The sequence below is a fragment of the Trachypithecus francoisi genome, unplaced genomic scaffold (assembly GCF_009764315.1).
Source record: "Trachypithecus francoisi isolate TF-2019V2 unplaced genomic scaffold, Tfra_2.0 Lachesis_group13, whole genome shotgun sequence".
Lineage (NCBI taxonomy): Eukaryota > Metazoa > Chordata > Mammalia > Primates > Cercopithecidae > Trachypithecus > Trachypithecus francoisi.
The window spans coordinates 39,583,168-39,608,337 of NW_022681458.1; the positions used below are offsets into that span (position 1 = coordinate 39,583,168).

General features: G+C 40.3%; 2 protein-coding genes across 5 annotated transcripts in view; both read right to left on the bottom strand.

Annotated features, from left to right (window-relative positions):
• The window catches only part of CDK15 (cyclin dependent kinase 15), a 92,052-nt gene that overhangs the window by 61,179 nt on the left and 5,703 nt on the right, over nt 1–25,170 (bottom strand). For 3 of the 4 annotated variants that reach the window (XM_033230687.1, XM_033230688.1, XM_033230689.1), the window contains exons 4-8: nt 24,086–24,165; nt 13,736–13,830; nt 12,909–12,971; nt 2,698–2,821; nt 931–1,051 (exon numbers count right to left, since the gene is read on the bottom strand). In XM_033230687.1, the coding sequence (XP_033086578.1) occupies nt 931–1,051; nt 2,698–2,821; nt 12,909–12,971; nt 13,736–13,830; nt 24,086–24,165 (483 nt within the window). The remainder of the gene's footprint in view (nt 1–930; nt 1,052–2,697; nt 2,822–12,908; nt 12,972–13,735; nt 13,831–24,085; nt 24,166–25,170) is intronic. The other variant, XM_033230690.1, reaches the window with a different exon arrangement.
• Nucleotides 11,634–12,636, bottom strand: LOC117095207 (ubiquitin-conjugating enzyme E2 variant 1-like). Its single transcript, XM_033231964.1, has 2 exons — nt 12,579–12,636; nt 11,634–12,134 (listed from the first exon to the last, which is right to left on the bottom strand). The coding sequence occupies exons 1-2, from the start codon at nt 12,634–12,636 to the stop codon at nt 11,803–11,805; spliced, it is 390 nt and encodes a 129-aa protein (XP_033087855.1). The 3' UTR covers nt 11,634–11,802.

Below are 25,170 nucleotides of genomic sequence, written 5' to 3' on the forward strand. Positions count from 1 at the left end.
TACTATAGCTCCATTTAACTCAGATGGGGAGAGTTTATTACCTTCATTTTTTAAAATGGAGAAACATAGACACAGAGAGGATACATGACTTTTTCAAGATAACAGAATCCAGAGTTAATTGATTAGAAATCGAACTGGCATGAAAATCGGGTGTCTTGAAGCTCGGTCTTTTTTTTTTTTTCCCCCTAAACCAGGCTCTGAGCTATGTTTGGACATGTGTAAGTATGTTCATGCAGATGTGTGTGCATGCACATGCACGTGTGTGCACATCTGTGTGCCTGTGGTTTGGGGATGTATGTTTGCTTCTCTGAGGATAAGGTGTCAAGGAGGAGACAAGGCAAAGGATTAAAGAGAGGAGCTAGGAGGAAAGGCATGAAAGAAAGAGCATGAGATTGCCAGAGTGCTGTGGTGTAACCCTATAGTCCCAGCTACTCAAGAGGCTGAAGTGGGAGGACTGCTTCAGCATGGGAGCTCAAGACCAGCCTGGACAATCTAGTGAGACCCCAACCTCAAAAAGTAAAATAAAATAAAAAGAAAGAGTGTTCGATTCAGAAGATGCCTTGGCAAGAACTCTGTGGGTCTCAGTTCAACAGTAAAAGGTTGTAGAATAATTGCAAGAATCAAATGAGATGTATCTCTGAAAGTACTTTATGTTTCTGTATATAAATATTAGTATTTTTTTTAGTAGAGCTACTCAGGAGGCTGAGGCAGGAGAATTGTTTGAATTCGGGAGGCGGAGGTTGCAGTGAGCTGAGATCACGCCACTGCACTCCAGCCTGGGCAACAGAGCGAGACTCTATCTCAAAAATATATATGTATATTAGTGATTGCCATTATTAGAATTATTATTAAAATATAATGTGGACGATAAAGCAACCCTCGTGAGTAGGATGACTCACGCTTTCTCCATTTTCTTGGCACCACTCTTACCATATGTCCAGCTCAGAGGAATATTCAGTGGCTCCCAGCAAAGCATCAGGGGGCCGGTACCAGAGGGTCACGACTTCTGAAGAGTATGTCTGGCTGGGAATGGACTTGGCCCGAGCAAGACCTGTCCAAAAGGGAAAAGCATAAAACCCATTGTTCTGGACCTTGGCTTGCACCTTGATGCACTGGACCGGGGTAAACACCATTAAAAAAACACACACACAAATTTAGGTGATTTTAGTAGAACTAATCACTATCTTGACTCTTGTCTATCACTTCTTTAAGTGAATTTCTCAAATTTTGGCCTGCTTTGCAGCTAGATGTGGCCTTCTTGGCAGCTGAGTGTGGTCAGGTGACTAAGTTCTTGCCTATATTATATGAACAGAGGAGATATGTGAACTTCCAGATCATGCCTTAGTGGAGGGGTTAAGGGTTCTGTTTCCCTTTTCTCCTTCCTCCAGGCTGTGATGAGCAGGAGGTGGCAGCCATCTTGAAACATGCAATGGGGGATGGTGGAGCCACGTGACAGAAGCAGCCTGGGTGAAGACAGCATGGGGCCACCATACATGCTCTGCCCGCTTAGTTCAGGACTGTGTTGCAAGAGAAAGTTAAGTTTCTAGCATGTTATACCTCTGTAATTTTGGGTCTCTGTAACAGAAACTGAGCTCAGTTTATGACTAACATGGCCACCTTCTGTTTTGGCACTCCAGGAAAGCCCAGTTTAGTAGATAAATCATCCAAATTAATTAGTTTGGTAGGACCTTAGATGAATTTCTAAGTGCTGTTCTGCAGAATGAGTCTTTCTGTCAGTCAGCTGTTTATCTCACAGAATTGCAAAAAAAAAAAACTTCAATAGATGAGTTCGCTATTGTGGAGAATTGATAAACAAATATCTGTTAAATGCTTACATGTCAGGATAAAAGCTGCCATCTCAGAAGAAATACTGCAGTGATAGTATCACCATTTGGCATCTGCCAAACAGAGAAGACTGGTTCCTTAGCTCACATACAGCCAGTTTTTCAACAAGTATTTATTAAGCACCTACTATGGTACCAGGCACGAGGGATAAAATGATAAGCAAAAACATACCCAGGGTGCCCTCATTATGCTTACAGTCAAGTTGAGACAAAATCATCACGCAAATCTATATATATTTGTGCGTGTGGGTGTGCGCACACATGTGCATACATTTGTGTGTATGCATGTATTTGTGTGTGTGAATACAACTATAAACTGTGATAAATGCTAAAATGGAAAGATACAGTGATACTTAGAGGAAATCTGCTTCACTTTAATGGGAACAAAACTTTGCATCTCACACCTATATAAAGAAGGTAGGAGAGCAGGAACAAGTGTCCTGGAGTCTCCATCCTGACAGGAGTCCATGCTACAATCTGGGGTTAGCCTCTTTATCATCTTGGGATAATCTCGATCTATTCAAATATAATTTGTATATTCACTTAGATTTAGGAAAACTTACTAAGTACAGTTTACTCTACCAATGTCTCTGTATCAAAACTGGCAGTGGGGCAGTAGGGGTGCCCAGCTTTTGGCCATCTGACTAAACTGGGACTTGGTGGAATCCTAGAAAGCTACCAATCCCTCCCTGTTTCGTGCCTCACACTTCCTTTATGGTAGTTTGATATCCTCACAAAGCATCATGTTCTCAGGCCTCCAGTTTTCAAAGGCCAGGCCCAGTTGATGCTTAAACAAGTGCACACAAAAGCGTCATTGTTCACAGCCCAGAATGAGACCCGAGGAGTGACTTACCAAAATCAGCCAGTTTGAGCTCTCCCAGGTGACTGATGAGTAAGTTCTGAGGTTTCAGGTCCCTGTGAAGAACGTGTTGGTGGTGGATGTATGCCAGGCCCCGCAAAAGTTGAAACATGAAAAGCTGGAAGGAAGAAACACTATCCATAAGGAGATTTGAGCCACCACGTGCTGATTTCGCCTCTAAATCAAAAACAGTCATCTCAAAGAATATAGTAAAAGTGTCTCTTGAGAGCCAAAAAAAGAAGAAGAAGAAGAAGAAGAATTTTACATTCAGAGGGGGAAGAAAAAGGACAAGGAAAGTCAAGTAACTAGACTGTGTCCTAAACAAAGGGAATCTGGCTTTTCCTGACATCTCATTTCTTTGACACTGAAGGAATTACCCTTCTTTAAAAATCTAAAGTGAAACTTTGAAGTTTCCTTTGGAACACTAGTTATTGATTTAGATGTTAAAGATTTAATTTTTTTCCCCACTGATGAACTTGGCATATAAGATCAAAGTTGACCTGGAAATGATATTCTAAAGTTTACAACGGCTTAAGTTTTCCAGGCTCTCTGATATGAAACCCTTTTAAAAACACAACACAAGGAGACCACACTAAAAAAATATATCTTTAGATGGTATTAGAAAATAAAGAAATCTTTATCTTCTTAAACCTATTTTTAAAGTCTTAAATTCAAAGTCGAAAACAAGGGAAATACATAGTACAATGAAAAGGGAAGAGAGATCAAAAGAAGTTAGAACCCCCCCTCAAAAAAGCAAATCAAAAAAGAATAAGGAATAAATTGTAGAGGGAAGAAGGGAGAAAGGGTAAATGGTAGTGGTGGAGAAATAAAAGGGAAAAACACATTCTAAGCTCCAATTTAAAAGTGTTTCATGTGGTTATGAGGCACCGAAACCAAAGCCATTACTAGGTTCCCACCATTACGGAAACTTATGGGAAAAAAGAATGCTTAGTATTCCAAGTATCTTTTGCTATTTTCCAGTGCCATTGGCAATTGAGAATTCAAACACCAACATCAGTATTTATAAAGACCTATGTCAACTGAGAACATGTTCTGGCAGTTCAGAAAGGAAGGGCTGGGCCCAGCATTTCTGGGACATGGGCAAAATGGCAGATGCAGAGTTATGTGGATTAATCCTCTTTTTCAACAGTATCTTAGAAAACTAGGACCTTCAGAGATGCTAGGACCACTACTGGCCTAACAATGACCTGGAGACATTGGAGCCAAATGGTCCAATGGAAGCAGGAGCATGGGGAGTTTACCTGCCGTAGCACACCTGCAGCTGTGCAGGTTTCATGTAGCTACCACATCAGGTTCATAAACCATTTAAGAATTTTAAAAATTTCTTCTGACTCCTAGTCAAATGTTAACTGGTTCCATGAATCTTCCCAGCATTTTGTCTTCCTGGTGCTTGAAATATACACACACTATTCATTTTACCATTCACCAAGCCACGAAGCTTCCACAGCACAAAATTCCTACACTGACATTTAAACCTTCTGATTGGTTATAAATATAAATGTGTTCATGGAAAAGACAATACAAAGAACCAGCTTAAATTCCAGGTAAAAGACAAGAAGATACCATAGTATGTGCTTAAAAATATGTTTTTCAGACTGGCCCAGTGGCTCATGCCTGTAATCCCAGCACTTTGGGAGGCCGAAGCGAGCAGATCACCTGAGGTCAGGAGTTCCAGACCAGCCTGGCCAATGTGGTGAAACTCCATCTCTACTAAAAATACAAAAATTAGCTGGGTGTGGTGGCGTCTGCTTATAATCCCAGCTACTCAGGAAGCTGAGGCAGGAGAAATGCTTGAACCTGGAAGGCAGAGGTTGCAGTGAGCCAGGATCGCGCCACTGCACTCCAGCCTGGGTGGCAGAGTAAGACTCCATCTCAAAAAAAAAAAGGGTTTCAATATGCAAGATTAGGGAAAGAGGAAGATGAAGACAGGTAGACAGAAGACAGGAAGTTGGTGACCAGTGAGGAATACAGCCTTTGGAATACCATGCTTATCCTCAGTTTACAGAGAAAAATGGGGCTCACTGTAACTTTAAAAACATGTCTAGGAAGAGTCAGAGCCAAGACTCAAATTCAGACTTGTCTGACTCCACTATACCATCCTGAGAAACTAGAGAAAAGACAGAAAATGAAAACATGAGAGGGAAGGAGGGAGCCAGCTGGCTGAGTCAGAGACAGAACTTCTTAGTAGGTCAGCTTGAAATGCCTTTTATGTCCCAAGTGTAGACTGTTCTCACTAATTAGCCAGTCACTTCCCACCTTCTTGCCATTCAACCCCTTTCCTCTCTGCCAGATACGTCTACAGGCATTTGTAAGTGGTAAAGCACTGCAGCATTAAGGTATGGCATTTTATAACCACATTTCTCAAAACTTTTGTGCTGACAAACCTCACGACCCACTCACCCTTTCATCCCTCCCAACCTGGATTCTTCCTTCAACACTGCAGAAGCTTCACCAGTTACTGCACCCTAACATAACCAAATATGATGGCGTCTGCACAGTTCAACATCAGCCAGACTGCAGGTGACTCTTTCCAGAAAGGCTTCCCAAATCCCAGGGGTTAGGCCTGTTTCCAACTCAATAAGGTTTGGGGGAACAAAATAATTCCATTGAACTAGTGCCATCTGGGCCAGGAGTTACTCAAAACCAATGAGATCCGTTAGCCAACTCCTTATAGGGAAGCCCGAGTCCTTCCATCCCCCTGGAATCCCTGGGACTCATTCTACTAGAAATACGAAACAAGATAAACTCACTAGGATTCCCACCCTGCCTTCCTTGGTCACAACTCAAAATATAAGCCTCCGACTATTCCTTTTCCTCCCAACATGCTCATCTCCATTCTGCTCTGTGCTTCCTGTTGAGCCTCGTATCTATTGCTCTTCTCTCTCCCAAACCTTTTCACTGTTTACTCTCCATTCCTCAATCCTGCTTTAAAAACTACCTAAAAGCTAACCTCTGGTGAATTTCCTTCTGGCTCCTTTCCTTAAATGAGACCCTGAGCTCACTGCTTCCCTATAGTATTCTCAAGTGGATATTAGTTTTTCTATAATTTCCTCATACCTTTGACCGCTGACAAGTGTCATAAGCTGCCTCCCTTTTCCCCACTACCACTTCAAAACCATTACTGCTCTACTTTGAAGTAAAAACCCCTGTCCCTCGGATTTTAATGCCATCCAGTGACATCTTCCATTACTCTTCTTTTAGCGGTCATTCACTGAACTCTCAATCACTCTCTGTCATTCACTGAAGATGTGGGCACTTGGATCACAGCTGTTGCCTCTATGACATTAGTGCCCATGAGAACAGCTCTAGCCAACCTCAGCTCCAGCCAACCTCAGCTCCAATGATCTGCTTCTCCAGTCCACTTCAGACACTAACTCGGGTGGTCACACACTAGATCTTGCCATTGTATGGAACTGTTTGTCCTCTGAAATACAAAATTCATCCCCCTATAAAAATGCTTTTGCAATGATTGTGTCATTCACAGTGTTTTTTACCATGGTTTCCTATGACTTTTCCTATGAAATCCAATGGATACCTCTTATTCCTTATCTTTGCAAGATTTGGCATCATAGACCATGCTTTCCTTCCTGAGGCGCTGCTCTCTTCTTTTGGTTCCACAATCTCCTAATTTTTTTTCTACCCCTCTGGCTGTTCTTTTTATAGATTCTACTTCTACTGATATCTAATATATTGATATTCTGGCCAGGCGCAGGGACTCACACATGTAATCCCAGAACTTTGGGAGGCCAAGGCAGGAGGAGTGCTTGAGTCCAGGAGTTTGAGGCCAGCCTGGGCAACACAGCAAGACCTCATCTCTATAAAAAATAAAAATAGGCCAGGCACAGTGGCTCATACCTGCAATCCCAGGACTTTGGAAGGCCAAGGCAGGTGGATCACTTAAGGTCAGAAGTTCAAGACCAGCCTGTCAAACATGGTGAAACCCCGCATCTACTAAAAATACAAAAATTAGTCGGGCGAGGTGGGGGGTGCCTGTAGACCCAGCTACTCGAGAGGCTGAGGCAGGAGGCTTGCTTGAACCCAGGAAGCGGAGGTTGCAGTGAGCTGAGATTGCACCACTGCACTCCAGCCTGGGCAACAGAGACTCCCATCTAAAAAATAAATTAATTAATTAAAATAAAATTAAAAAAAAATAACATATTGATATTCTTAGGGTTCCATCTTTGATCTTCTGTTTTCATTCTACACATGCTCCCTTAGCTATCTTACCCATTGACAGTGCTCTAATGAACAACTATATTCTGATGATTTCAAAATCTTTATCTCCAATTCAGATTGCCTTTCTACTTTAGGCCCACATAGTCTGGAGTTCACCTGTACATCCCACAATCACCTCAAACTTAGCATATCTAAAACACAATTCACAGTATCTCTCCAAAGTAAATTTTTCTTTCTGATTCTCTATCACAGTGAATGGCACCATTATCCATCTTAATACTCAAATCCAGAAAAAGTTATCGCTGACTCTTGTTTTTCCCATCAGTTCTGGCTAAGTAATTGGTCTCATATCTGCCCACTTTCTCCTACCATCATCTCACATCTGTACCACTGTGGTTCTGATTAGCCTCACTGTCAAGGCTGGAACCTTAATAGACACCAGCATTCAGGAAATGAGTAGATGGAGAGAGGTAGAAGAAAACAAGGAGAAAGTAGGGTCAGGGGAATATAACATTTCAAAAAAAATGTATTGCCCTCATTCCAGTCTATTCACCACACTGTCATCAGTGTAAGCTTTATAAAAAGAAAATCTGAATTTATCACCTCTTTGTTTAAAACCATTTAATGGCTCCTGATATAAAATAGCACGACTGTAATGTTGTGAAATATATGTTTGATCTTCAACTAGATTCCTGGCAGCCAACTCCTAAAATCCTTAGAATCTCCAAAGTGATGTCTTTTTGTAGAATTGCCTGATAGCTGGCAGACTCTTGGGTAGCTTTAGGATAGGGACTGGTCACTGGAAAGACCAAGATCTGATTAGGGAGGGGAGAGGGGCTGAAGGTTAAGTTGATCACCAGTGGCCAATAGTTTAATAAATCATGCCTACACAATGAAGCCTCTGCAAAACCCAGAAAGATTAGAGTACAGAGACCTTCTGGATAGCTGAACTCTCATGGAGGCTTCTGGAGGAGTATTGCCTGGGATGGGCATGGATGCTCTGTGCCCCTTCCCACATTCACTGATGCCTCCACTTTGGAGAACTCATCCTTACTCCCACCTGCTTTGATTTGGATAACCTCTTCCTTTGTGCCTCCATATACCCACAATAAATTCCTTTATTTATTAGTGTGTCCCTCACAAATCCACAAGGTCAATGCAGTCAAGAGTATGACTTTTAGCTGTATTTCCGATGCTTGCAATACTGTCCACCATACCCTCCTTCTTGAAATTGTTTCTTCCCTTAACTTCCATGACAGTGTGTGTTTTTTTTCCAGATGCTCTGCATTCCTATAAGCTGCTTCCCTTCGTTCCTTAATTTCCTGTTCTTCTTCTCATCCCAAAAGGCAAAAGTCTCATCATCAGTCCTCCTCTCTTTGTATATTTGCTCTTTTGGTTGCCTATTCCTTGTCTTCTAAACTCTATGTGCTGAAGACCCTGAGATCTACACGTCCAGCTCACAGCTCCCTTCTGAGCACAGATTTCCTTTTAGATTGCCTACTGCTCATTTCCCTTCGGAGATCCTGTCTCACCTGGGACCTCAACATGTCTGAAACAGGACTCCTCCTCTTTCTCTCCAAACCAACTTCTTCTCCTATTTCTGTTAATAGAGCTACAATTCTCCTCATCAGTCAAACTCAAAACCAGTTATGTCTGGCCCCATCCTTTCCCTCCTCATGCTCACATTACCAAGAGGTGAACTCTTCTTTGTTACTGATTTTCACATTCCTCTCCATTCTCATTGTCACTACCATAATGTTGTACTTGATTACTAATTGCTAACTAGATCCTTGCTCAGTGCTTGGCTCTTGACCAGCACCATCAGCTTGGCTCATGTTAGAATGCAGAGGTTCAGGTTTGACCCCAGACTTGCTGAGTCAGGTCTCCGGTCACTTGTCTGCTCACTGAAGTTTGAGAAGCATTAGGCCAGGCCACATCAATAAATTCTTTGGCTCACACCTGTAATTCCAGCACTTTGGGAGGCGGAGGTGGGAAGATCATTTGAGGCTGGGAGTTTGAGGCTGAGGTGAGCCATGACTGCGCCACTGCACTCTAGCCTGGGTAACAAAACGAGACTCTGTCTCAAAACAAACAAACAAAAAATTCTTAAGTGGAATCCCTGACTCTAGTCTCTTCTTTCCTTTCATACATCCTATAGACCACAGTGATATAAATTTCTTCTGATCATATTATTTTCTCTCAACTCAAATTTAATGACTAATGACTGTACTCTCCAAGGAATAAAATTCACATTTCTTTCTTTTTTAGGGACAGGGTCTTCCTCTGTCACTCAAGCTGGAGTGTAGTTTTGTGATCATGGCTCACCTCAGCCTCAAACTCCTGGGCTCAAATGATCCACCCACCTAGCCTCCCAGGAGGCTGGGACTGCAGGTGTATGCCACCATGCTCAGCTGATTTTTAAATTTTTTGTAGAGATGAGGTCTTGCTATGTTGCCCATGCTAGTCCTGAACTCTTGGGCACAAGTGATCTTCCTGACTTGGCCTCCCACAGTGCTGGGATTATAGGTATGAGCCACCATACCCTGCCCAAGGTCCACATTTCTTAGAAAATGAGGCTCTCAGCCACCTACCCAATCTATTTCCCCAGACTTGTGTATGCTGTTTCACTAATATATTCTGTATTTCAGGTCAACAGAACTAGAAATGCAGTATGGCACTAGTGGGAAAGAATTTTAACTAAGAATCACTTTTAGCAATGGCATAAGTTGGTTCTGTAACCTCAGGCAAAATGTTTGTCCTCTCAGATCTTGGATTTCTCCTCTGCAAAATAAGGAAGTTAGACCAGGCTAGTGCTTTAAAGATTTTTTTACTGCAGTCTACAGTAAGAAATATATATGTATCTGGTATTCACATCCATACATAAAAATATAAGTACAGTTACAATTGGAGCAAAAGTTGCAGAAAATAATACTTATTCTTTCAAAATGTAATGCATGCTAATATTTTCTATTCTCTTCTCATTTATTTATTTCATTTTTAAAAATGCAGGTTGCTCACCACCATATTGATTTCAAAACGCACTAATGGAACATGGAGATTGCAAAACACTGTGTTTCCTCTAACCCTAACAAGCCATGACTTTTGGGTCCTCTTCCGTGAACATATCCTCTATTTCCCTACTCTGTACCTTTGCTGAAAACATTTTCTCTCCCTGTAACATGCTCTCCTATTCCAGACTCTTGAAATACAGTGTGTTTAAGATCTGAAACTTTTTTTTTTTTTTGAGACAGAGTTCTCGCTCTGTCACCCAGGCTAGAGTGCAGTGGCGGGATCTCGGCTCACTGCAAGCTCCACATCCCGGGTTCACACCATTCTCCTGCCTCAGCCTCCTGAGTAGCTGGGACTACAGGTGCCTGCCACCATGCCCGGCTAATTTTTTTTTTTTTTTTTTGTATTTTTTTTTAGTAGAGAAGACGGTGTTTCACTGCGTTAACCAGGATGGTCTCGATCTCCCGACCTCGTGATCCACCCGCCTTGCTTCCCACAGTGCTGAGATTACAGGCATGAGCCACTGTGCCCGGCCTAAGATCTGAAACTTATTAAAACTAGAAGATATCTTTGATGCCCTTGCACATCTATAGTACTAGATCGTATTTCTTTCTTGACATTCTACACAAGTGTACTGTAATAGTATTGGTGCCTATTTCTTATCTCTTGTTTTTGGCTGTAGTCCCTTGAGGGCAGGGATCATGACTTTTATGTCTAGTTTTCCTTCGAAGCATTTAGCATAGTGTCTGCTATGTGAGAGTCACTCAAGCCTGAAAATCTCACTCTCTCACAGTTATTCTTTCTCCAACAATTCTTCTATTTAATCAACACCTCCAGGTCCTTGAACCCTTCCACTCACTTCATAACTATCAGCAAGCTGTTTATCTTTACTTCCTTCCCTCAGATTAGACTCAGACTAGATACCACTGGCCAACACCTTAACTTCCGTCTTGATAATCTCTTCAACTCTCTTGCCTACCTGTCTCTTCCTTTCATATGTCTGGCAGAACTTCAACTCTGACTCAATCCAACTTGTCTACATTCTCTGCTCCTCTATTCAAATTGCCAAGCATTACCATAAAAAAAAATCCCACGATTGTGCAGATAATGTAATGGTCTTCACCCTTACCAGGGTCCTTAACACACCACAAAACATTCCTATTTGGTTTCTCTAGTTAGCTCCCTATCCCATTCTCCACACAGCTCACAGGTATTTTAAATTTTTTTGTTTTTTTTCACTCTCCTCAACCCTTTGTCCTCAAACATTCCTTTCCAAAACCTTACTTCCAAGACTGGGTTAGGTTCCCTTATTATGTGTTCCCACAGTATTCCTAGTTACCACGGCCATAGGCGTTAGCACTTTGAGTCTCACCACCTATTTATTTATTATAGCACAACTTACTTTTTTTTTTTTTTGAGATGGAGTCTTGCCCTGTCACCCAGGCTGGAGTGCAGTGGTGCGATCTTTGCTCACTGCACCTCCGCCTCCTGGGCTCAAGCGATTCTCCTGCCTCACCCTCTTGAGTAGCTGGGGTTACAGACATGTGCCACCACACCTGGCTAATTTTTTGTATCTTTAGTAGAGACAGGGTTTCACCATGTTGGCTAGGCTGGTCTCAAACTCCTGACCTCATGATCCGCCCACCCTGGCCTCCCAAAGTACTGGGATTACAGGCGTGAGCCACCGTGCCAGGCTAGTAACTTACATATTTCAAATGTACAAAAATTAGTATCATTTATAGTATCTTAAGATAAATTTCCTTTGAATAGGAGCTTCCTTTCCAGTACTTTGAGGTCTATAAGATGTATTTAGAAAATTTACTACTATGGAAAATGAAGACTGCTTACACCAAATGTTGGGGAAAGGGAAGGGCCTGTGATTTTTCTTTTTGATCAATTGCTGTAACACTGTCCTTCAGGTAACTGAGGGAGTTTCACATTTTCTTTAGACGTCATTAGGCATTGAAGCTCTTGAAGGATAACTTTGATGATATATGAATTCTGACATTTTGCTAGCACTGATATGGCTCTTGGGTTCACCATTCCATTAGAACTATTAACTCCATTCATATTAATTTTTGTTACAAATCTTACGAAGGGGAGTGCTTCTGGGTATTTAGGTCCACATTCTATTTTAAGGCTATATATTCTGTTTTCATAAATTGCCCAAGCCCATGGTGGCTGCCATCTTGCGTTGCTGTCGCTTGAAGGGTGGCCCTCACTACCTATTTAAGTTCATATATCTTACTGGACTTTAAGCTCATTGAAAATAAGAAACACAACTTATTCATTATTGAAACCCCAGAACTTATTACAGCACTAAGTACTCAATAAATATTTCTTAAATGAATGAATAAATGAATACATATATAAACATTAGTTAAATGAATAAATACATCATATACAAATTTCATATGGTTATTTTAAGAGCCAATCAATTAATTAATGCCAATAAAACCTTAGGGAATGAAAAGTATGAAATAAAAATGGTTTCTAAAATTTGTAACAGATGTAGAATTATAGCTAGTTAAAAGTTTATTATTATTTCTATTCTAATGACTGGAAAAATGGGAGTTAGGGCCACATATATAATAGGATCTTCTAGAACAAGTATTGCAGACTTCATCATAGACCACAGTAATCTGATAGGAAGAAGGTATTTATTTTACGATGGCCTAGCTTCAGTTTTTTCTTTTTAGTATAATTCTCCTTCACTCGTTTATTCATCTAAAGACACATTTGCATGTGGCCATGACTGACAGCATTAGGTTGCTCAGAAAACATTGCTCCATATCTTAAGGGGCAACTCAGCAACTCTTTTTCTTTTTCCTTTCTTTCTTTCCTTTTTTTTTTAAAAAAAAAAAGAAAACTTTTCTCTGGAATATCAGTGATGTCCATCCTCTTATTTAGTATCATAGGACTTTGCTTTGTGAGGCAGTCTGTTTCAGAACTCTCCTGTGGGCAAGCCAGGAGAGGGTCTTGACCCTTAACGTACTCACTCTGACATTGTGAGGATGAAGCCCTCCTGGATGCTGAGACATATACTGGGCCAGGTCTGTGTGCTAAATAAAACAGCAGAGAAAGAGAAGAGAGTGAATTCAGTGGTGCTTGGATAGCTTCCTAAAGCAGAACATTGACTTGACTGTCAGAAGGTATTACGAAGTACAGAATTTTAAGAAAAAGATGCAAAAGGAATATAACCAGGTTTTCTGAGAACCCACTGTTAAGGTCAAACACAGTGTGTCTTTCTAACTGGTGGCTCTCAGAACAAAGCCTGTTTCTCAGCACAGAGATGCTCATTTTAAATGACTGGCACTGAACACAACGACGCAGGAATTTTTCACTCTCCAAGTGTCCTTGGAGGCAAGTCAAGTACACATACCTTATAAGTTCTTTCTGCTTATTTAAATATTTTTTCTTCCAAAAATACAACATGAGTTATTCTTTAGCAAGCTTGCATACAATTTTTAAATATCTTGTGATTTTTACCTTTATTGTCAATGAAAAAAATGTTGGATTCTGCTCAGATAGTGATTAAAACTAGATTAAAAATAAGTGCAAAAGCTTTATTTAGGAGGTAAACTCAAGATCCTCATTTATTATTGCTGATGAGGGGAAAAAGGACAGCAAAAGTCATGGGTAAGGAAGCAGGACCAAAGATGGATGTGGGAACAATAAGGTTCTACTAATCACAATAATGAATATTTCCATGATACTTTCCACGTTGTGTAATAAAAGTTTTATCATGCCATAAAATATTAACAGATTCATTATACAAGTACCAGGCTATTTTTCTCATGTGTTGTAAAATGCTTGAACAACTCACCATGTATTCAAAAACGAATGTCAGTGTCTCTTTGGTGTGGATTATGTCATGCAGAAGCACAATATTGGCATGTTTCAAACCCTTCAGGAGAGAAGCTAGAAAAATTAAACAAAATGTTAAATCTATCATTGATAATGAAAGTGCTGCTCTAAAGATATCAGGCAGTGTATATTTTTTAAACATTTCACATCAAACATTCTGGTTATTTTACTGCTGGAAAACAGTCTCTTGTTGCAAAAGAATATTTAAAATTACAAAGAACCTTCATTATTTCAAAAATGGTAAATCATTGCATTTACACGACTTACTGTTCCTACAGGCTACAGTAGTTGCAAAAAATATGTTTTCATTTACCTAATCAATTTCATCAAAGCACTCAGATCACTAAATGCTCCCCTCTGGGAATCTCATCAACCTAGCTTCAGAGCTACAGGAGGAGAGGCCTGGAGAGATAAAGTGCTTTGGACGAGTAGGAAATGGAGTGTTCTGCCTTTTAAAGCAGGATTTTGCGACACATGACCAGTCTCCAAAATCCTAACTCTCACAAGGGGTCAGTAAGGCTGGTGGATATGATTGGTGGGAGACAGGGATAAGAGCATGGGGTAAAGAACTGTTGAAACATGATAGAGACTGGAGAGGATTTCTTAAAGGTAATGTTGCAGACCTCTGTGGAAAGGAGAAAATGTGAACTTGAAAAGAGGAGTCAGCCAAACTTGGGGAGCCCAGGGAGGTGAAAGTGGAGAAGGCTGAGGGCTTTCTCTTGCCTCTTCAATAATAGGTTACTAAAGGCAGCCTTGAAGGGAAGAAGTCATCACAAAAGGCCAAGTGGTTGGGAGGGGTTTGAAAGTCTGTCTTGAGCTTCCAGAGATAGGAAGACCTCTGGCTTCAGGAAAGCAGAGACTAGAAAAGCTACAATAAAGAGACCATGAGGCCTGGGCATGGTGGCTCAAGCCTGTGATCCCAGCACTCAGGGAGGCCGAGATGGGTGGATCACCTGAGGTCAGGAGTTTGAGACCAGCCTGGCCAACATGGTGAAACCCCGTCTCTACTAAAAATACAAAAACTAGCCAGGCATGGTGGGGCATGGTGGTACACACCTGTAATCCCAGCCATTCGGGAAGCTGAGGCAAAAGAATGCTTGAACCTGGGAGGCGGAGGTTGCATTAAGCCAAGATTACGCCACTGCACTCCGGCCTGGGTGACAGAGCAAGACTCCATCTCAAAAAAAAAGATGATGAGGCTCACTTCAGGGCATCCCTGCATGAATAAATCATGTCAAAGCTTAAAGGAAAGGAAGAGTAAAGGATAAAAACTCAAAGCAGCATTCTGTAGCCTATGCCTGCATATCATGAATCTCCTGCACCAACTCCCTCCCAGTGTAGAATTCCATAAGATTAAAAGCAAACAACTGAAACACTCCCTTAAATTTAGGAACAAAATTATTTTCTTCAGTCATCAACCTATTTTAGTGAATCTGTCATTTTGCCCTCCTGACAACCATTCTCCCTTCTAGTAGGGGCACTTCTATTTTCCCCTAGGGAAACAACCGTCTTCTTCCTCAGACCATGCTCATCTGGCAGGGCTGACCCTGCCTCTACCCAAGAGTGGGCATGTGACCCAGGGCTGACCAATCAGAGCACGGCACTCCCCTATGCCTAGTGATTGGTTCTGAGATGGGCACAAAACCCAAGTTTGGCAGAGCCCTGTTTTGCTGGTGCCATTAGAAAAGAAGTGCTTTCTTTTCTATTGTGAGAGCTAAACTTGTAGGATTTAGCTAGGAGTTGCTGGGGTCAGATTACCAACACCTGGTGACAGCATGCCTGGGAATAAAATGAAGCCACGGCAAACCAGTGTTGGGTAATGCGAGACACGGCTTCCTGGTGGTATTTCTTATGCCCTACCAGCCTGTAGTTATCAGATCTGTGAGCCAGTGAATTTCTCTCTTTACTTGTCAGTTTAAGCTGACTTACACCGAAGGAGCTCCATCACACCTGTTAACCCTATTTGCTGTAATGACTAACGCTCTAATTTTTACTTTTTGGCCCCAGAGTGCTTATAGGCTAAATTTATTATTTCACTTTTACAAATGTGTTGCTTTGTAAATGTAATGAACAGCTTCTCAGGCATCTGTTTAATCTCCCTAGTCTCAGACTAAAGGCCACATGGGAATTGAGGGAGTGACTTTCCCCCTTTTTGAGATGCTGCCACACCACCTAGTACCACACTCAGCCAAGAGTAAGCACTTAATTTGTCAAACATATTTATTGAGTGTCTTAAGGAGAACTGTCTGTGGAGCCAGAAGCCCTAATATGAATCCTGGCCCTGTCACTTCCTATCTGAGTAAGCTCTGGAGAGTATCTCAACCCAAGTCTCAATTCATTCCTTAGGAAAAGAGACATCGTCTTTTCTGACTTACTTCATAGGGTTGATATGAGGATGGAATCAGATACCATTTGTGGAACCTTGGTAAATGTAAAGCATTTCAGAGGCAAATTAGAATTGGTATGCCTTCCCTCTTCTTGCCAGCTTCTTGCCCCTGCCTTTCACCTTGAACCCCATTAAACCTCTACTCTCAGTCTTAAAATCTTGTTTATGGTATATTTCTGCTAGAGTCTTAAACACTTTCCATATTTTCTGACCATCAGTTGAGAATGCTTATACTTTGTGTGTATTTTTATTTATAAATTATCTCATACATTTCTCTCTTTCCCCCACCCCTATGTTACGAAGCATATAGCAAAATTAGATTTCAAAAGGATATGGTAAAGCTGAAATTGCTAAGAATATTGTTAAGATATTTTAATTTTATGTTTAATATAATTTTAGTCTCACCTAACTATATTACTAAAACTCCAGATGCTTCTTTATAAATCATGATGGCATGTTTCGTTCATTATGATGGCCTCATGCTCTCATTTGCTAAAATGGTCAAGGAACAATACCTACATGGGATGAGGCTTCCTGCTAACAATACTGGGTATAAACTTCATGTCGTTTTCTTGATAATTCCAGTTTTTGTAGAAGTAGGAAACGTGTCTGTTTTGTATTTCTCTGTTGTTCACTTACATTGGAATTACTAGTTTTACCCACAACCCACAGTTTCTTTGCAGAAATCTTTTTAACCATTCATCTAACTTTTTATCACATACAGATCTATTGGCATTACCTTCCAGATTGTCCAGAACCCCTCCCTTCTTGCCATATCTTCTGCCAGCACCCTGGACCAAGCCACTATCATATGTTGGTTGAATTATTGCAAATGCCTCCCAACTGCCTGCTTCCCCGCTTCCTTCCTACGGCCACTTATTCACAGGACAGCCAGACACTGCTCTCCTTCGCAAATGAGTTGGGGCATGTGCCTCCTGGTTCCAAACCCTCCAGCGGCCTCTCAACTCATGCAGAGTAAATTCAAAGGACTTGTGATTTCCTGCCCACCGTGTTGGCTGTGCGCATCGTGACCTGTCATCTCCTCACACTCCCATCTTTGCTCACTTGGCTTTAGCCTCATTGGCCTCCTAGCTGTTCCTTAGACACACTTGCAAACACATTTCCACCCCGGGGTCTTACACTTCTCATTGTCTTTTCCTGTAACCCTCTCTTCTCACCTCTTTGCCTTCATCCTTCCTCACTTTCTTCAGAGCCTCCACTTAAATGATACACACAGGTACAGACTTCCTTGACCATTCTACATGAAAAAGCAGCCATCTACTCCATCCCACCTCAGCAGCCCTCCACAGCATCCCACCTCTACCCCATCCTACCCTCTCTCTCTGGACCCTGCTTTATTCCTTTCCATAGTGCCTGTCACCACCATCTGACATATTATATATAAATATTTGCTTATTGTCTGTCTCCACAATTGAGAATATAAGCTCCATATTATATATAAATATTTGCTTATTGTCTGTCTCCACAATTGAGAATATAAACTCCATTGAGAGCAGGCACTTTTTTTTTTTTGTTTTTTGCTATATACTCAGTGCCTAAAACAATGTCTGGCACTCAATAAATATTTATCTTTAAATTAGTGGTCACTAATTACCTAGTATCCTTTCTATACCTCTAGTTGGTTGGTAAAGGGTGTTTCTGTTGAAGATGCTTTTATTCCCCCTTTCTTTTAGTTGTCTCCCTCATTAGATTATAAATATTGTATGCTTTATGGCCATGCCTATTACTGCTTTTCTAGTGCCCTAGAACTACTGAAATCGTTATATGAAAACTGAATTTTGCTGAATAATGAATAGGGAATTCAGATGAAAGAGCAGATGATGTTTAAAGCATTTATCTCACAGTATTGTTTATCATTTTGGTCCATCCACCAGAGGGATCTGAAATGCCTACAGCCTCAGATGTGTGGGTCTTAAACCCAGGAAGAAAAGGTCTTTCTTTCTTCTAATTTTAAGGACATTTTATAAACTGCACAGCAGGATGTGATATCTGTCCTGCAGACTAAACAGTTGAGGGACACAAAAATCAACTGAGAAGGGCAAGGATCCTAAAATTAGCATTCTGAGTCTCATAAAATAGTGTTTTTTATTATTCATGTATCCTATGTATACTTATTTTTGTTTTTCTTCAAAGAAATGACACAAAAGTAAATAGGGATATCTTTAAGTCTCCAGAAGAAAGCTGATTCTCCAAGTCCTAGGATGTGGCTCTATGTAACGAAGGCCTGGTAGTCAAAGTCGTCTTTAGGCTGTAAACTCATTGAGGGCATGGATTGAACTTGCCCTTGTCTTTGCATCTCCAGCACTAGCACAGGCCTGGCATGTGGTGCTCAATAAGTGCTCATGAATTAATGAAAGCCAGGCCAATTGTAATGAGTTTATGAGGAATCATACAATGAGTCAAGGATGGAGTCCTCCCCAACCCTCACTGGACATTGAATTAAAAAGTGTTTCTAGTCCCTGTTGTTACATTTCCTCTGACCTGAGAATCACAAATCAAGTCAATGAGTCAAGTTATGCATTCAAAGAAAAGAAATAATTGAAATAATTTTAGATAAATGTTAGAGAAATAGTAAGACAAGTGTCAGATAAGTAGTTGTCTTGGTATCTTTGGAATTGTAATGCTGATCACATACCATTATCCTGGCATTGTTTTGTTTTATAAAGATGTAACTATGTAACAGTTGATTTGCTATATTTGTGATGTGATTTGATTGTGTTCAATGGCAGACTTTCTGTCAACCAGGCATACCCTAGACTATTTGTGGTCATTGGCAGTTCAGAGGTTCTAATCAGCCTCCTCCCCTGCCTCATTGTATGACCTTAGAGAGCACCCTTAGCCTATTTTTGGCTCAGTTTTCTCATATATGGATTGGGAATCATTGCTTTGTAATGTTTTTCTACTAGAGAATGATCTTAAAAGATTCTTAGCTGAGCTGTTTCTAATTTAAACACTGCAATTACCAGCACTGTAGAATCAATGATAGAATCAGAATTGATGAATATACAACATGATATGTTATTTTATTTAAAATATTTCTTCTGGACACACAAGTGGCCAACAAACATATGAAAAATTGCTCAACATTACGAATCATCAGATAAATGCAAATCAAAACCTCAATGAGATACCATCTCACACCAGTCAAAAAGGCTATTATTTAAAAGTAAAAAATTAATGGATGTTGGTAAACTTGAGAAGAAAAGGAAATGCTTACACACTGTGGGTGAGAATGTTAATTAGTTCAGCTACTATGGAAAACAGTTTAGAAATTTCTCAAAGTGAGGCAGGGCAGGCGAGCCCCAAAACTGGGGCTTAGCCTGGGAGGGTTCTTAGCTTCACCCAGGAAAGAATTCAAGGGTGAGCCTGTGGTGTTAGACAGCAGCTTTTATTGAAGCAGCAGTGTTCAGCAGCAGCAGGTGTACTGCTCCTTGCAGAGCAAGGCTACTGTATAGGCAGTGTGCCCAGAGTAGCAGCTCAGAGGTAGCTCTACAGTTACATTTATACCCACTTTTAATTAAATGCAAATTAAGGGGCAGTTTATGCAGAAAGTTTTAGGAAAAGAGTGGTAATTCCAGGTTGTCAGGTTGTTGCCGTGGGAAAGGGTGGTAACTTTCAGGTGTTGCAATGGCAGTGGTAAACTGACATGGCACACTGGTGGGTGTGTCTTCTGGAAAGCTGTCTCCACCCAGGCCCTGTTTTGGCTAGTCCTAAATTTGGTTCAGTGTTCAAGCCCCACCTCTGGAGTCGAGTCCCACCTCCTGCCTCAAAAAAACCAAAAACAGAATTACCATTTGACCCAGCAATTCCATTCCTGGGTATATACCCAAAGGAAAATAAATTGTTCTGTCAAAAAGACACCTAGACTTGTATGTTCATCACAGCACTATTCACAATAGCAAAGACATGGACTCAACCTAGGTGCCCAGCAATGGTGGACTGGATAAAGAAAATCGGTACACTGGCATTATAAAATACTATGCAGGCACACACACACACACACACAAAAAGAACAAAATCGTGTCCTTAGCAGCAACATGGATGCAGATGGAGGCCATTATCCTAAGTGAATTAACACAGGAACAGAACACCAAATACCACATGTTCTCACTTACAAGTGGAAGCCAATAAGTTGGGGTATTGGGTACACACAGACATAAGATAGGGATAATAGACACTACACCGGGGACTCCAAAAGGGAAGGGAGGGGGACACAGGTTGAAAAATTACCTATCAGGTACTATATTCAGTATTTGGGTGACAGGATACCTCAGCATCATGCAATATACTCATGTAATAAACCTGGACATGTACCCCTTGAATCTAAAATTAAAGATTAAAAAAATACTTCTTCTGCATTTTCCTTAATGTTTATACAAAATGTATCATGAAAAACAGATTTCTATTTTTATATTTACTGTTGCTAAACAAATACTTTAAGCATTTCCAAATTCATCATAATAAAGTAGAAAGGATTTTAAATAGAATAGATACAGATTCTAACAACTCTGATTACCATCTCTGTGACCTCAGACAAGTTACCTAACCTCTCTGAGGCTGGAATTTCTTTATCTCTAAAACAAAAATAGCACATTTGACTTCCTAGGGTTAGTATAAAGGTTTTTAAAAAATATATTATGTAGGGGGAAGGGGAGATTATGTCATGCGCCTGGTCCTCAAAAAAGATTCGTTATACGACTCCTTCCTAAGAAAAATGCTATTAGCAGGCTGAAAGTCCTCAGTTTAAACCAAAAGTTGACCACTTGAACAAAAATATTTAAAACAATGCACATTATTAAGATATTGCTATAAAGTTCATAAAACTAAGAAATGTTATACTATGTAAAAACATAACACATTAACCTATTCAAATGAAAGTATTTTCTCCTAGTTATAAAAACAAACACTTAAAACACAATTCTAGAGCCAATTATGAGAGATTTCTAAGGTACTATGAAGGCCTCTGCTTTTCTTAATTAGCAAAGGAATGAGAGTGGTAGGGAACACATCTATTTTGTGTATTGCTGCGTATCTAGCAGTTCAGCAGAGTGCCTGGTCATAGTAGGTGCTAAATGAATATTTCTAGAGCTGGTGTATAGAAAGCATACAAATTTTTGAATCAGAGAGATTTGGTTTGAATCACTGCCATATGGTGGAATAATATTAATAATACCTACCTCTAAGGGTTATTAAGAGGATTGAAATAAGTGTGAAAAGCACCTGACACATGTATTAAGATATATTTCCCTTGGGAGGCTGAGATAGGTGGATCACCTGAGGTCGGGAGTTCAAGACCAGCCTGGCCAACATGGTGAAACCCCGTTTCTACTAAAAATACAAAATTAGCCAGGTGTGGTGGCGCATGCCTGTAACCCCAGCTACTCGGGAGGCTGAGGCAGGAGAATTGCTTGAATCCCGAAGGCAGAGGTTGCAGTAAGCCGAGATCGTGCCGCTGCACTCCAGCCTGGGCAACAAGAGCAAAACTTCATCTCAAAAAAAAAAAAAAGATATATTTCCCTTAGTGCTGTTCATACTTTTGCTAGTTTCATAATATCACATGTTAAGGTCAAATGAAAATAGTACTCCAAATGACCAGACTAGTAAATTGCCACATGTATTGTACCTGTATAGAAAGAGACCATATATGTAGTAAAATCATACTTAATAAATCTTTGGCTGCTATAGCATCAGGGCAGCCAAATTGTTCAGGAAAAGCAATTCCTGCTTCAAGGCTTTTTAAAGAAGCCTGCATTACTTGTTCAGTTTTCCTGCACGTGCCTTTCGGTTGCCTTTTTAGCTAGTGACCCTGGATTTTAGCTAATGAACTCCAGCTGTTCTTATTTTGCCTTCCAGCCCTTCTCATTTAACCTCCTGTCTCCCTGGTCTCACATCCTTAAAGTTCTTACAGGAAAAATGGGACAGTGCCAAAGTTTCCAAATGAAGCCTCATATCTTCTTGAGGGGAGAGGGCTCTTTTAACAAGGGCTCCAAGCTTTTATAGTGGTGTAAAAAGAAACATTCATTGTTGGAAACTGGATTCCTAACAACCTCCAATGTGTCAGAAATCTTTCTGTGGTTTTTAATATTACACAAGCAAAGCATTCGGTAAGGTTAGTCCATAAAACAAACCAAGAAAGTCCACAGTTGACTACTAAATGTAATTGTAAACACCTGTGATGGAGAGGCAATTCCTCCGTAAATATGCAATGAAAGAAACATTTAGCATACAGAACAAAACGGATCCAGCTTTTCTGAACCATGCTGAGAACCATCTGTTAGCAAACCTGGCAAAAGGTTTCACTGTTACAGTTAAATGTCAACCTGAAAAACTTGGCTGTGGGCAATATCTAAACAAATCCAATCTTAAGCAATTGACAAACTCAAGCTCACAAAGGAGACCTTCCTCTTATGCAGGTGACCTGGGAATTTCTATTACGTTCACAAATACTCTTTAACCTACCCATACATCTCTTCCCAAATCTGATCATCCTTTCATGGAGACCATTAATAAGTACATTAGTTAATGCAGTTTCCATTATATTAAACATTTAAAACCATGCCTTCTCCCAGAATGCACCTGATCCTACCAGGATGAATCTCTGGCTAAACCAATAGCCCATTTGGCCCTCCAATTAAATTCAAAATGATGTATTTCCCAGGGGCTCTGAAAGACTTTTGAAAAGGGTATCAAATTTAGTTATAAACTCATTTTCCAAATTGCTTTTTCCATGCCTGTTTGCATAACCCATCCTTACAAGCTCAGTTCAAACTCTACTGACTCCGTCAGTCACACTGAGACTAACTTGTTCTCTAAAATCTTAGTTATGTCTTTTATACATTTGTGACTTGAATCATGTGCTCTGTTAAGACTACAAATGACAGAACAAAGATACGGGTTTCTCTTCTCATCCTTCACAGCATCCAGCAACATAATCTGCATATAGCACGTGCTTAGTAAAGAACAGAAAATAAGTAGTTAAAAGTGGGAGAAAATAAGTCCAGGGAAGTGCCATTTCTCTGGGATTTTGCTGAAATGCATAGCAATCCTATCATCATCTTACTTCAAATGGCTCATGAAATAAAGGTTGATAAATTATATTTTTAATGATTCATTTCACTATGTTGGTTTCTTGATGTTTATATTATAAAGTATTAGTTATCCTGATGGCAAATAAGACATTACCCAGGAAAAGAAGAATGGAATAATAATGGTCAACATTCGTTGAACTCTGAAAAATGGACTCTGTGATAAGTGCTTTATATATGTATTCTTGTTGAATCCTCATAACAACTCCATGAAATAGGTACTATTATTATCCTCTTTCTGCAATAAACTGAGTCATAAATAGTTAAAGTAATCTACCCAACATCATACCACTAGTGATTGGTGGACCTATGCTGCAAACCCAAGTCCATTTGACACCAGGTTCTTCACCCATTTGCTATACTGCCCAGGGCACAGACAAAATACAGGCAGAACACTAAAAATGCATGCCTTCTGGAAAATCTCCAAGTGCTAGCTAACAACATGTTATGTTCAGGCAAATTTCCCAGTAAGAATTTGTGTGATTATATATTTTCTCTTTTATAGGAATTTTCTGAGGTTATATAGGTATAGCCTTAGCACCTAGCATGAGGCCAAACACATGGAAAGTATTAGTAATTGCTCAGTGAATTCATAGTTTCAGTCAAGTGATATAATAGTTTTAAATCTCAATTTCCTCAAAATTAAGTAATAAAATAGCAGTGTAAATGCTCTTGAATAACTTGTATGAAAAATAAAAATGTAATTATAGTATTCCAGAAGAATCAAAACTAGATGCTGAACGGATCAATGCAATAAATTTTTTACCAAATCAAGGAGTCAAAACAGATCTATTGGGTCCATTTCTGCTGTTCTTACCTTCTCGGATAGCTGTAAATGGGACTCCTTCTTCTGCATTCATGCTGATGACTTTTAAAGCCACTAGTTGTCCATTTATTCTAGAAAAGAGGGATTGAGGGGCACACACTTACCGAGGTGGTTCAAAGCAGCAATTTATACCAAAGATGAAACAAAAGCAGTTTCACTTCAAAACATATTGTAGCATATGAATCTATAATTTTCTCAAAATAAAAAGTTTAACATATATCAATACATAAATAACATATATATTCCAAAGCATTTTCCCTCTTTACTAAAGTGATACATATATGTCCATTATAGAAAATTTGGAGCTTATTATTTTTCATCTGACTTATTGTAGTGTTTTGTTTTTTGTTTGTTTGTTTGTTTTTGAGACAGAGTCTTGCTCTGTTGCCCAGGCTGAAGTGCAGTGGCACGATCTCGGCTCACTGCAACCTCCACCTCCCGGGTTCAAGCAATTCTTCTGCCTCAGCCTCCCAAGTAGCTGGGATTACAGGGGACCCCCACCATGCCTGGCTAATTTTTGTATTTTTAGCAGAGATGGGGTTTCGCCATGTTGGCCAGGCTGGTCTCAAACTCCTGACCTCAGGTGATCCGCCCACCTCAGGTTCCCAAAGAGCTGGGATTACAGGCATGAGCCACCATGCCCAGCCTTGTAGTGGTCTTCCGACAGTTTCCCTGAGGAGACACTTGCACTCCTACTATTTATTCTCAGCAGAGTAGTTGGAGGCATGCTTTTAAAATGACCATCAGGACAAGTCACTTTTCTGTTCAAAAACCACCATATCTCCATGCATTACTCAGAATAAAAGCCAAATTCTTGCAGTGGGCTTCTAGGTGCTACCTGATCTTCCCAGGTCACACCACTATCTCTCTCTCTCTCTCTTCATTTCCTCCTACTCTCCCCTCATTCGTCATTTTATTCATTTATCAGCTAAGTGCCTAGAATAGAGAAGATTTTAATGCAGGTATAAATCCATTGTTTTTAATACAGCGGGATTAAAATCATCTTGTTAGTAACCTTTTTTCCTCCATGTAAGTTTTCTCTTATAGTTCATTCTTATATGATCCAACATTTAATA

Coding starts and splice junctions, on each gene's coding strand:
- LOC117095207 (XM_033231964.1), bottom strand. CDS start 12,636: ATGAATAAACGAGTGAAGGAGAATTATACTAAAAAGAAAAAACTGAAG. Junction 12,135..12,578: donor AAAACTGAAGCTAGGCCATC/GTAAAATAAATA, acceptor GAACTTAAATAG/GTAGTGAGGGCCACCCTTCA.